At 44.4% G+C, this 13,720-nt stretch overlaps 1 protein-coding gene across 1 annotated transcript in view; it reads left to right on the top strand.

Annotated features, from left to right (window-relative positions):
• Positions 1 to 13,720, top strand: part of Sycp2l (synaptonemal complex protein 2 like) — a 67,376-nt gene that overhangs the window by 20,741 nt on the left and 32,915 nt on the right. Inside the window, 9 exon segments of the mRNA XM_021181021.1 lie at positions 661 to 713; positions 1,441 to 1,486; positions 4,483 to 4,575; positions 4,680 to 4,740; positions 6,205 to 6,350; positions 8,787 to 8,880; positions 9,305 to 9,423; positions 11,061 to 11,118; positions 11,202 to 11,280. Coding sequence (XP_021036680.1) covers positions 661 to 713; positions 1,441 to 1,486; positions 4,483 to 4,575; positions 4,680 to 4,740; positions 6,205 to 6,350; positions 8,787 to 8,880; positions 9,305 to 9,423; positions 11,061 to 11,118; positions 11,202 to 11,280 — 749 coding nt within the window.

Below are 13,720 nucleotides of genomic sequence, written 5' to 3'. Positions count from 1 at the left end.
CATTGCTCCAACTACCTCCCAGTCCACCAGCTTCTCTATTGAATCGGTTTTATATTAAAGTCTTATGTCTGTCATGTCTATTGAAGGCCAAATACAGATTCGAAGTGTGAGAAATGTTTGATGACAACAGCCAGTCCTTGGAAACAAAAAACGACAACATATCTGGACCTGTGTGTCTCTTTGTCATTAAGATGTCAGGGCAACATAGTCACTGCCTTGGCAGCTGCTGTTTGGGAGAATTCTAGAGGGGGTTCCTTGTTCTTGGAGTACATGGCATAGATGATCTACAAAGGAGAGGCATGGGGAATCTGTCCACATGAATTCACCTAACGTTGATAGGTTGCATGGCTTGTGTTGGGCAGATGTCAGGGAAGTGTGTGGTAGATGAGTTAGTCAAATACTGGACTCTAAGGGAGGTCTATTTTTCTTGCTCACTCTTTGGCCCAAATGTACCCATCATGCCCTGGCTTCTGAGCCCTGAGTATTCTCCAGCCGAGTAGGCAACACTGAGGGTCGGAGGCGGGGGCTTGCCTACAACCTTCTCTCTGGGCACAAAGCATTGCTGCCACAGAGCAGTGGAGCCTTGTGAACCCTAGGGTTGGCCAGGATGTAGTGAAGATCGTGTGCATCTAAATGTAAGACTCACACTGCTTCTCCTAGGACTGTCGACACTTCCTCAATTTCCTGAACAACAGACTTGGCAACCAGAGAAGGTAATGGGGCCTTGGGATTATTTAGTTATGGTATTTTGTAATATTTCAAGAGTGTATAGGTTCAACATTTTACTGATAGGACCAAGTGGTTAATTGGTTGGCCATTGAGGAAGAGTCTGGTATGGTGGCTCACACCTGGAATCCTAGTACTTGGGAGGCTGAAGTGGGTGGTGTTTTGTTTAGATTTGTTTTGTTTCATTTTGAAATATGTTTATTTTATGTGTGTATGAGTGTTTGGCCTCTGTGGATCTATACCAGATGTGTGCCTGAAGGACACAGAATCTCCTGGAACTGGAGTTATAGACAGTTGTGAGCTACCATGTGGGTGTTGGGGACTGAACCCAGGTCCTCTGCAAGAGCAACAAAGTGTTGTCAGCCATCTTTCCTATCCTGAGACTTCCTGGATTTCTTGAAGAGTAATCTTGAAAAGACTAAAGGATAGACATATCATGAATAGGTAACTCCTGGATGAGACGATATTTGCTAAATTCACTCTGTTCTTTAGGAATTAGGACCGAGTGATTTTTTTTTCTGAAAAGAATGCTAATGATCCTGACTTATAAACTGTCTGCTGGAGGGAAAATCTCACCACAGGAGGATCTTTATCTGCTGAGTTGGAGTCCCCTCATAAGTCCTGTGTATAGGAGTCGGCCCAGCACGCCATAGTTGTGAAAACTGTAAGACAACTCCAGGACATTTTGATGTTTAATTGTGAGGTGTTTTGTAGGGTCTACTCATTCCCGTGCTTGGCTGCTTTTGCTGATGGTCAGGAGGTAGGTCTGCATGCCTCTCTTCATCCCCTCCCTCTCTCCACAAGGGTGGTGTGAAATGAAACACAGTTAGGTCAGACTTTGCTGTCAGCGCTCTAAGGGGCCATTTACTTGCATGTGTGTGTGTGTGTGTGTGTGTGTGTGTGTGTGTGCAGGTTGCATATATGTAGAGGCCAGAATAACCCTGGCTGTCAGTCCTCAGGTACCGGGCTTTTTAAAAAAGAGATGTTATCTTCTCTTAGTGACCTGCCCTCTAAACTGATCAGTTCATGTCAGAACCAGGATGTGTTTTCAGAAAGCCTAAAGAGGACTGTCTTAGTCAGGGTTTCTATTCCTGCACAAAACAACATGACCAAGAAGCAAGTTGGGGAGAGAAGGGTTTATTCAGCTTACACTTCCATACTGTTGTTCATCACCAAGGAAGTCAGGACTGGAACTCAAGCAGGTAAGAAAGCAGGAGCTGATGCAGAGGCCATGGAGGGATGTTCATTACTGGCTTGCTTCCCCTGGCTTGCTCAGCCTGCTCTCTTATAGAACCCAAGACTACCAGCCCAGAGATGGTCCCACCCACAAGGGGGCCTTTCCCCCTTGATCACTAATTGAGAAAATGCCTTACATCTGGATCTCATGGAGGCACTTCCCCAACTGAAGCTCCATTATCTGTGATAACCCCAGCCTGTGTCAAGTTGACACATAAAACCTGCCAGTACAGGGTCTATGGCTATACTAGGAGGAGGGATCTTAGAGTTCAGACTGTGAGTGTCAGACCCTCACATTGCATTTCACCTGTTCATAGGGCACATTATGCATGGCTGAATTGGAAGACAAAGAGTCAAGGTTCTCCTAATTATTCCCATCTAGCTGATAATCCTCTCTTTCCCTCTGCTCCTGGCAACTGGTCCACATTCCTTTCTCTGCACTCTGTGTGCTATAGTGCGAGTCACCCTGGGGCGAGCGATCTTTCTGAACTATGTGTCACTGTAGCTCATGCTATGGCACCGGTGTGAGCCTTCTAGCTCCCGTTCTACCTCATACTTTGGAGACTAAAGCTAACTAGTTTCCTTTCCTCATCTCTTTGGGGGTTCTAGAGAAACAGGCTTTTCATGTAATAGGGCTCCGAGCAATAGCTTCATGGCTTCCAGGGGAAGCACACCTACTTACCTAAAACTGTGGCTCAGCGGAGATTTCTTGGGTGTTCTCACTAATCATTTCGATCATTTCTTTGTCATGGGCTCAGGGAACCCTTCATGGCTCCTGGGGCTGAGCCTTTTCAACTCCCAACACAAAGCTCCTTTTCCCAAAGCTGAGTTAAGGATGCTTGCCTGTCATGTTTCTCTCCTTTTCTGTTTCCCCGAGGAGGAGTTTACTCTCTGGTTGTTCTCGTCAGGGCTTCCAGGCTTCCAGGCTTCCATCTGCTTCAATCCGGGCTCTTACACTAGCACCTGTCGACTGGCTTTTAGTGGCGTGTGTTGTGGGGAAAGCTCTCTGCTCCTCTCTGTGGTCACCATGGTAGGCTTGAGCGATGGAGAGAAAAATTGTCCCAAAAATTCTTGTTTCTTAGAAAGTGGGTTTCTAGAATAGCGAGTCTGGTGTTTAGTCTACTGTTCATGGAATAATGGCATTATGCATAAGGTTGAACATCCTATGCCAAAGGTCTAACATGTTCCAACAAGCCTGACCTACTGAGCGCTCCGTGATACCAAATAGAAAGATTAAGACTTGAGAGCTTAGTCAAAAAAGTACCTGCCTCAAAAGCATGAAGACAGGAGTTTAATACTTAGAAATAATTCCTCCTTCCTTCCTTTTTTTTTTTTTTTTTAGCTAGGAGTCATAGTATCCACTTTTAATTCCAGTTCTGGATCCTTTGGTCTGGGCTGAGACAGGAAGACCGCTGGATTGACTGGCCAGCCAAGTAGAACTGAGGAAATTCTAGGCAAGGATCCTGTATGCAGAATAGAAAGTTAGATGCTACTTGAGGTTCAACACCCATGTACATCCACACACACATAAACACAAGAAGCCTCATGGCCCATGGTGATGGCTCATCAGATAAAGGTGCTTTTGCCAAGCCCAGTGGCCTGAACTCAGTCCCTGAGAGATGCATGGTAGGAGCGAACTGGCTCCTGCAAGTTGTCCTCTGACCTCCATGTGTATGCCATGACACACCCTCATGTGAATGCAAACACACAGTAAATAAGATGTAAAAGAAACATAAAATGACCCACACCTGTCTTCATGCAAGGCACAAGTAGAATACAAGTATATAATATGTCAACTACGGTATAAATTTCCCCTAGGAGATGAATGTCAGTTGGTTTGTGGTATGAACGAGTCCCTTTCCCAAGTCTCCTTCCCGTTACATACATGCAGACATTCCAAAATCAGAAGCACTCTGGTCTAAGTCTATCCGATGAGTGGTGCTCAGCCTGGACTCTGACATTTGTCTAGGATTCCCCTAGGGAGGATAGATGGCATTGCAGGAGGAGCTTCCGGGCAGATAGATGCCTATGGGGACAGGAAAGACATTTACTCTTTCTAGAATACTGCATCGCTGGAAGCTTGATTTTTACCACGAATGTGTATTTTATAACTATAAAAGCAAAAGCAATCAGAGCTTAAGTATTAGCTGTTCCCTGATTGACGGTAAGCGGGACACCAGATCGCCGCTCGCTTGCTCACAAAATCTTCCTTGCTGGGCGTTTCCATTGCTATTCAGTGTTTACTACAGATTCAACACACAACGGGTCCCCTCTCCCTTCATGATTTTCACCAAGGGAAAAAGTTACATGGATAGGGTCATGTAACACCTTGAAGTATCTGTTAGATAGTCTGAGGACAATGGGCTCTTTCTGCACAGGGCGTTGAGTACCAGACGTGAGACCCACTTCTGAGTTGGATACTAGCTCTGTTCTAGGGGCATAGGGTATTGTTAGTGAGTGATTTAATTGGACCTTTTGACGTGAGATATCCACATAACTTTTGCTGAAATTCTCCCACAGATGAGAAAACCAGCTGATGAAAAATTAGAGGAATTTTGGATTGATTTTAACCTAGGAAGCCAGAGCGTGACTTTTTACATAGATAATGCAGAGGTAACCAGGGTTCATTCCCCAGTAGACCTGAGCATTTGGGAATTCTTTGGGTAAATATGGTTATGTGTCCATGACCCCCCCCCACCTTCTTTTTTCCCCTCAAGAGTGCTCTGTGGGAGCCAGTAAAACTTTTGAAGGAAGCCATGGTCAAGTTCATCATTATAGGTAAGATGTAAATGCCTTTCCATAGAGCTTTGACTGTTGCTTCTGTTGCTGTTATGTTTAGTTAATTCTAGAGCAGATTTTGACCATACCTTCCTATTTGGAGTATTTCTCTTACATTTTAAATATTTATTTTATTTACATGTCTGTGTCTGTCTGTGTCCAGAAATTCTTGCATGTGAGTGGATGTCTACAGAGGCCAAAAGAGGGTGTCAGGTCTCCTGGAGCTGATGGAAGAGGTGTTTGTGAGCCGCCCGATATGGGTGCTGGGAACTGAACTTGGGTCTTCTGGAAGAATAAATGAGCTCTTGTTCTTTGAGCCATCTCTCCAGACCCAGAAGGGAGGCTTCTCTGAATGGAAATTGAACTCAGCCTGAGGTAAGGAGAGAGCCGAGTCCTTAACCACAAGGCAATCAGAGAGCATTTGCAATATTCTCTTAGCGTCATTAAACGAAAGAGTGGATTAGTCTCAACCCATTACTCAACTGACTCTTTGAAAGATATCAACTTGTAATTAAGATGAAAATGGTTGTGCTGTTGTATGTTCTTAACTATGTTAAATCTTTACAGTCTGATGTGGTTCTCTGCTGGCAGATCATGTAGTTTGTATCAGCCAATAATTGCCAAGTGGGTTGTCATCTTGGATCACCCAGGTGAAGACCTGTGTGTCCCCTATTCTCTTCATTTTCTCTCTCTTCTACCTTGGGTAGGTACTTGGCTCTTAGCTCTGTCTGCTCTTTCATGACCTTCCTACGAGATCTAGCATCTGTCTAGTCTTTACTGATGCAGTTTTTTTTTTTTTGAGACTGAACTTGAATTTTGATCCGAGTTATTTTCAGTTTTGAAACTGACTGCTCATTTGCCACAACAGTATCACAGAAGGGGCTGTTGCCTGAGACCCAGACATCTCCATAGATGTTTCTACTTGGTGGCGCACGCCTTTAATCCCAGCACTCGGGAGGCAGAGGCAGGCGGATTTCTGAGTTCGAGGCCAGCCTGGTCTACAAAGTGAGTGCCAGGACAGCCAGGGTTATACAGAGAAACCCTGTCTTGAAAAACCAAAACCAAAAAAAAAAAAAAAGCGATGTCTATGAAATGGATATTGGCATATTGGAAACTGAATTTTAGAACTGTAGGATTTCAGAGAGAGAAAGAGAGGGAGAGAAGAGAGTTTTGCTTAGCATATTTGAAACTAAAGTACCTGTTGTATAACAAGAATTCTTTTTAGGGACACATGGAATGGTGCCATATAAGATGACACTTATTTCTTTACTAGAACAGCAAGGTCCTTCATGTTTTCAGATAATCGGCCTCTGAGTCATGTATTTGTGTGTATGTAAATAAAAATGTCAATGTCATTTATATTTAGTATGGCTTCACATTCTCTGCAGAAGATTCTGTACAGTTGACAAAAGCTTTCATTACACTGATATACCTGATATGGCACCTTTTTTTTTTTGTTGTTAGAAAATGATACGATAAAGATGTTCATCGTTTACCTGAAGCAGCCGATTGTTATCAGCAAGAGAGAAGCAAAGAAAATAGAAATCCACTTCGATAGGCAACTTGGCATTTTACAAGCTTCCATTCAAGCTTTGGGAGAAGACAAACAGGTGGCATATCTATCTATCTATCTATCTATCTATCTATCTATCTATCTATCTATCTATCTATCTATCTATCTATCCATCCATCCATCCATCCATCCATCCATCCATCCATCTGCCCATCCATCCGCCCATCCATCCATCATCTATCTCTCCCCTTCTCTCCTCATTCCCTCTCTCCCTTTTTCTCTCACCCTAGTCTGTTCATTCGTTCGTTCCTTCTTTCCTTTTTCTAAACAAGGATTCTCTCTATAGCCCTGGAACTCACTCTGTAGACCAGGCTGGCCTTGAACACAGAGATCCACTTGCCTCTGCCTCGAAAGTGCTGGGATTAAAGGCCTGTTGCTACCATGCCTAGCTTCATTTTCTTTGATCGTTTGAAAATATATTTTCAGTCTCTTGGGTTTTGATGTATCCTTTGGTCAAGCAGAAGACTTGAGAGTTCTAGGTTCAATCTGATCTCTTCATGGGTCCATTATCTTCAATACATAGGGCACAAAAGTCCTTTCTGCCTTGAAAGGCTTTATTGCATGTACTGTGGCCAGTGTAGCTTGTAGATGAGGTATTATTACTCCCTTCCCATACTCCCATGTTCATACTCCCACGGAGACGGCAGACTTCTTGATCTTTCTTCCTGATCCTGGGCAGAATCAGAAGGGAGGTTCTCAACTCTGTACTGGTCTTTCCTTGTAGAAATGCCCTACCCCTGCCTTGGGATTCTGTGGTCTCCCGACTTGACCCCACTTCTTCCTATACATGCACAGGGGTGCTTTTTCATCACAGACAATAGGCAAGGCAGAGATTTGTGGTAAAAGGACATCCAACAACAGACAAAGAGACTGAATGGAAAGGCCAGAGGAAGGGAAGGAGCAAGGTGCGGGAGGGAGTCTTGGCTGGCTCCTTTCGTTTGTTTTGAGTTCTATTTTAAGCATCTTATAGATGATAAGGTGTTCTACAGATCTAGTAGTTCTCAAGGTCCTACAAGGAGGATGAGAGAGGAGGACGTATGAACCACTTAGGAAGAAGGCTTTTCTGTAATGTCACTTGACAAAATGGCCCGATGTGTGCTCAGTTGGCCTTTACTTATGAGGATCATTGAATTGGCACGTTCCCACATCCCCAAACTGAATGAGATGTCTTTGGTGTGGAGGACTGGAGTCTACACCAGAGGAAGCCACAGCTCCTGGAGTAGGAAGCTCCTGTATGAAAAGGGTGGGGATTGGAGGATCCTTAGTGGGCACTCACTGCAGACTCACATTGAGAGAGCCACATTCCAGGGAAGTGTGGATGCAAAGTCACTCTAGGCCTTAGAGCAACTTAAACTGGAAGAACCTGGATGCCAGGTTTTCTTTTTCTTTTCTTTTTTTCTCTTTTCTTTTCTTCTATTTTCTTCTTTTTCTTTTTTTCTTTCTTCCCCTTTCCCCCTCCCCTTCATCCCCTCCTCCCCTCCACCTCACCACCTCCTCCCCTCCCTTTCTTGCCCTCTCCTCCTCTCCTTCTCCTTCCCTCTCTCCTTGCCTCCTCCTTCTTCCCCCTACCCCCTTGCCTCCTCCCCCTCTCCCTCCCCTCCCTCTTTCTCCATCCTCCTCCTTTCCCCCTCTTCCTCCATCATCTGTTAGCCATATTTTGTTATACGTCATCAACAGGCTAGGTCACTGATAAAGTAACAGAGTCTATTTAGCTCTGGAGGCTGGAGTCTCCTTTGACCTTGTCCTGACATCTGGCCAGCTGTAGCCGCCTGCGGATGGGAGGCCGGAGCTGTATGGAAGGAAACCGAGAGAGAAATAATGGAGGCCAAGACATGTTTCTGTTCAAGGCCCCCAAGTTTACTAAGAGTCTGTGCTTATAAAGGGAGGAGGCCCAATCCCTGCCAATTCATTCTTGGTGCCTGTTGCCAGACTGTAGGTGGATCTGCAGGATGCTGTCTGCCTGATGCTGTCTCCGGAATATCTCTAGGACCTCTCAGCAGTAAGCAGTGTCTTGGAGAAGAGCAGGGGCAGGTGACAGAACAATAGAGCCATCTAAATTGGAAGGATCCACCCCAGGTGGTCTCATTCTCAGTGGCAGCAAGGTCAAAGCCAGCCTACTCAAGGCTGGAGGAGGTTACAGCCAGCCTCTGAAGGTCTCGACTCAGAAGTAGTCTTACAGCATGCCCCCGCCCCCCCCCCCCCCAAAAAAAAAAACCATCCCTGCTCTCACAGCTACTGAACTGTGGGTATGGTTTCTAATATGCAAAGATTGAAGAGTGCATTCAAACCATTGACAGTTGACAAAAGACCACGGGAGAGTGGCTGAACAAACAGAGCTGATCCTAGAAGGTGGTAGTTGGGGGAGGGGGCAACATGCAAAAGAACATAGCAGATATGCAGCTCCTCTAATTCATCAACTCGCTGTGGGGTCAGCTTTAGAGCTGTGTTTTGTTTTGTTTTGTTTTTTTTAAAGGCCCCCTCATTTCAGACTTCTGTTTTGGTGAAACTCTTTTCTGGCCTTGAAAAAGAAGATGGTGGGATTTCTAGTAGCTGTGAAAGAGAAGCAGGTATGCCGGGAGGTGGCAGAATTCTGACTCTAACTTCACTGTAGAAGAAGCATGGGGGTGCCTTGGAAAAAGTCCTTCACACCCTGAGCTGGTCAGCTAACAGCATCCCATGAAGACCCGATCATAACCTTGAAGCTCCTTCTCATTCTGCCAGTGTCCCTCTTTGGGGACATCTGGAAGCGGCCGAGAAGAACAGAGACTGGGGGTTGTTAGGAGATGCAATTCGGCAGTGCCCATTCCTACTGGAACAAGGCAGCTTCTCTTGAATTTCAATTTCAAGTGCTTAGCTTCGAGGCACAACCTCACTACCAGCGCATACCACTAGGTGGCGGTGTACTAGAGCCATATTTGCTTGGAGAGTAAGGACACAATGCCTGCTTGGTTCATGGAGGTTACTGGGTTTTGTTCCTTTCTTACTGACTAGAGGATGCGGAAGAATCCACAATCCTGCCAGAGTTCGTGGATGCTGAAGCTGACCGATGCCTAATAACTCGCTGCTTTAATGTCCAGACGGTGCCTGGTGTGAGTAAAGGGAGCCTGGAGGTTGGTATTTGTGGCCTTCAGGATAGACAAGCATACATCTCCTCTCCTGAATGCTAGCCCAGTTTTCTCTTCCACGGCTGTGGGCCAATAATCTGTCATCTTCAAATTGAGTTCACATCCCAAGCTGATGCATTCTCTCTGTTCACTGAACATGTCTCTCCCATGAAATGCCTGTCTAGACTGCTCTCTGTCGTGTCCCCTCATTTGGTATCTGGAGGAAGATATCTGCAAATTAATGTAGGGATGGAGCCTGAGGGTCAGATGTGGTTTCTCTCTCTTGCTGGGGAACATGTGGATACACTGACTAATACTGCTGCTCTCAGGGCTTTGTGTCAATCAGTGGAGGTGACTGGGGGTTTCTATTGCTGTCAAGAACTCCTATGGGCAAAGCAGCTTGTGGAGGAAAAGGTCTATAAATGATTACTCTTTTTTACCACTGTTTGCCACTGAAGGAAGTCAGGACGGGAACTAAAGCAGGGCAGGAACCTGGAGCCAGGAGCTGATGCAGAGGCCATGGAAGGGTACTGCTTACTAGCTTGCTCAGAATGTTTCATATAGAACCTAGGACCATCAGCCCAGGGGTGGCCCCATCCAGCATGGACTGGTCCCTCCCCCATCAATCACTAATTAAGAGAACACCCAACAGGCTTGCCTACAGTCCAATCTTACAGGAAGCATTTTCTCAATTGAGGTTCCCTCTTCCCTGATGACTTTAGCTTATGTTGAGTTGACATAAAGCTATCCAGCTCAGGGGGTGACACATAGCTCTTAGGTCTGGCTTTCTTAGGATTTTGAAAAGGGCACTCAGTTATCAACTGGCTGGGGCGAGAAGGGCTGGCGTGTTATTTCACAGCAGGATGGTGGTGGGTAATGACGATGCTGGCAAAAGGGTTTGGGATGTTCTCACTATAAAGCAATAAGAAAGTGCCAAAAGTGTTTGGCTTGACTTATCAGACTTTTCACAATACAGACATGAAGCAAAGTCCCACAGGTTACATCACACATGTGCGCTTTGATGCGCACGCTTAAAAACTAAACAAGATGAGAGCCTCGTGGCTTAGACATTCATTCCATTTCTTGTTTCCTTATGTGAACGCACGGAGTCGGCCGGGGCTTTTTACATCTAACAGTCAGAGATGCGTCTTTCAGATAAGTTGTCACCTTTTGATGTCACCATTAGGCGCCTTGGGAAGTTGAACCATGGTCCCTAGTGCTGATGTTCCTGGAAACATTCTCGTAGCACTTCCTATGGAACTGATACATACCATGGCCATCTTTGATCACGACAAGTCCTTGCTTGTGATTTGGAAGTGAAAGTTTTGGAACAACCGAGTCATTGGGACATAACAAGTTGTGTGTGGTTGTACTTCAGAGGCAGAGTGGTTCTCAAAAACTGGACGCTGAGGCTTCCCTGTTACCATAGAAACGACAACAACAACTTTTCTTCTTCTTCTTCTTCTTCTTCTTCTTCTTCTTCTTCTTCTTCTTCTTCTTCTTCTTCTTCTTCTTCTTCTTCCTCCTCCTCCTCCTCCTCCTCCTCCTCCTCCTCCTCTTCCTCCTCCTCTCATCTCTCCTCTCTCTCTCTCTCTCTCTCTCTCTCTCTCTCTCTCTCTCTCTCTCTCTCTCTCTTTTTTCAGATAACAAATACAGAAGAACGTTCACTTGAAAACTCAAAACAAGATGAACCGGAACAAGGTGCAGTGAGTTTCTCTACCGTCTCTGAATGGTCTGGTTAAATGTTTGCCCAAGGTGCTTATCATTATTCTATTTTTAACTAGTTACTTCAGACTATGATTATCCTTTGGATATGCAAGAACCATCAATTCAAAATCAGGCTTCTGACTTAAATAATATAAAGTAAGTGACTTTCATTTTCAACATATTTTTTTTAATTGGCATAGTAACTGCACACATTGATACTTCCAAGGCCTCCCTGCGTCTATAGTAAGTCCCATGTTTATGGAGACATTGCAGATTCCACATGGCAGTGAGGTCATGTGGACTTGTCTTTGTCCACGCAGTTTATTTCACTTAGTGGGATTTTCTCTGGTGTCAACCCATGTTTAGAATTTCGGGATTTCATTCTGGGTGGCTGTGCAGTATATCATTGTGTGTGTGTATCATGCATCATGTTTTTGTATCTGTTCAGTTTTTTGTGTGTGTGTGTGTGTGTGAACATTTAGACCATTGTAAAACTATAAAACCACACAGATGACTCTCATTTGAGTACGACATGCTGACAGTTTAGAGTTTCCTCTAACCTGGCCATTCACATCAAACTCCATGTGAAGTGTTTGGTAGGACAATTTGAGCTGTGCTGGCAAACTCCCCTGCCCTCCAGGGCCTTGCAAGCAAACCTTCAGAGCTGCCTTTTAGCAATGTTTTTTTTTTTTTTTTTGCTGCTGCATTTTAGATTAAACACAATATCGGTGTATGAAACTCAGGTTTTTTTCTTATTGAATGACAAAGCAGTACTGTTTGTAATGGCATTAATATATAACACAGTTTGGTATTAATTTTCAGGGTAGTTTTAGGACACAGCCATACAGGGGCTGCTACAGAACACAGTGAGAGAGAAGAGAAAAAGATCTAAGTAGGTGGAGAGATAGTGTGCTCATGAGAGACTATTCAATAGCAAGATCTCAACTCCGCCCAAATAGATCTAAGTACTTAACTCCTGCTTTGGAATATCAGTAGGCTTAAAAAGACACTGGTGAGCCACTTCTCAATTCTGTGAGGAAACTTAGGAAGGTTTTCAAATTGGAGCAAAGTGACAGGGCTTCCACCCTACCTGCTCTGCAGACTTACTGAGTTGCTATGAAGATATCTAAGTAAAAGAGCAGGAAACACGAAAAGGCTCTGTGCAGGGATGTGGGTTGTTGTTGTCTGAGGTAAAACAGAGGCAATTCAGAGGGGAAAGGTAGGGTTTTCTAGAACTGATGCAAAATTAACAGAAATGATTGAATATCCTTATGAAGAAAAACACCAAAAAACCCCCCAGCAACAACAACAACAACAACAACAACAACAACACCCTCCAAATGATCACCAAATCTTTTCACTGGATAAAAATGAACCAAACTTGGCACATAGGCTTAGATATAAAACATACTTGGAATGAATATGTGACTTTGCAGAGGTCAGTTTTGGAGATATCAAACTAAAATCAGCCTGAACCAAAAAACCAAAACAACCCAATGAACTGATTAGCTAGACTTCAGCAAAACCCCTGTGCTCGTTAAAAAGTCCTAGGTACCATAGAAAAGACCAGCCACAGCTTGTTGAAAATAATTGTAAATACTTGCTTCTGGATATATGGTTAAAAGTTTCAGTGGTAAAGATGCAAACCAATGGAGCTACAGGCAAACGATTTAAGTGAGTTTTGTCCTAGCGAAGACATATGCAGGTGACAGGTGAGCCCATGAGAGCCGTTCCGAAGAGTGTGCCTCAGCCGACAGCAGAATGCATTGTACGTCATCAGGAAGGCCAGTCTCAGAAATGCTGTCTGTATGTCACGGTCATGACAGGATGGAAGCGACAGTACTCTCACAATCACTTGGTAGCGTCGTAGAGGGGTCCCTACCCTCTGGTCCATTTCTTCCAATCTTGTGTAGTTTCAAGATGTCTGTTAGCGTAGGTCCACAAAGAGGATGTGCACAGATGTTTACAGCAGCTTCGTTTAAGAAAACCACCAAATGGGAACAATTCAAATGGTCATCAGTGGGTGAATGGATGAACACAGCTTGGTACAGGATGATGTCCCCAATCCAAATGCCTGGGGCAAGGAGTGATTGGGAGATCTGGCTTTGGAATATTTGTATGTGTGTGTGTGTGTGTATGTATACATATACATACATACACACATCACATATATATACATATACATACACACATATATATCTATGTAGATCTTTCTCTCTCTCTCTCTCTCTCTCTCTAGCTTCTTCTATACCATCTTTGGTTGGGCTTTTTAGATTTGGAACCAACAACTTGCATACCACTGTCAGATTTCTCAATTCCTTTGGTTATAGACCCCAAAGCAAGATTGGAAAATCATATAATAGTTCTATCTTTATTTTTTTTTTCTGTTGGATCATATTATTTTCCATAGAAGCTGCCCCCTCCCAACAGTACACACAAGTTGCAGTCACCCCACAACTATGTCAGTAGACTGGGTGTTTGATGAGAGGTTACTGTTAAATATAGAAGAGGAACTTAAGGAACTCAATAAAACCACCCAATTGAAGAACAGGCAGTGTTTCTCCACAGAAGACAAGTGACCAGTTGACAGTATCAC

Source organism: Mus caroli, unplaced genomic scaffold, assembly GCF_978045245.1.
Source record: "Mus caroli unplaced genomic scaffold, Mus_caroli_1 scaffold_15, whole genome shotgun sequence".
Taxonomy (NCBI): Eukaryota; Metazoa; Chordata; class Mammalia; order Rodentia; family Muridae; genus Mus; species Mus caroli.
Note: the sequence above shows the minus strand (reverse complement) of the source record. Positions and strands in the feature narration are given on the sequence as shown.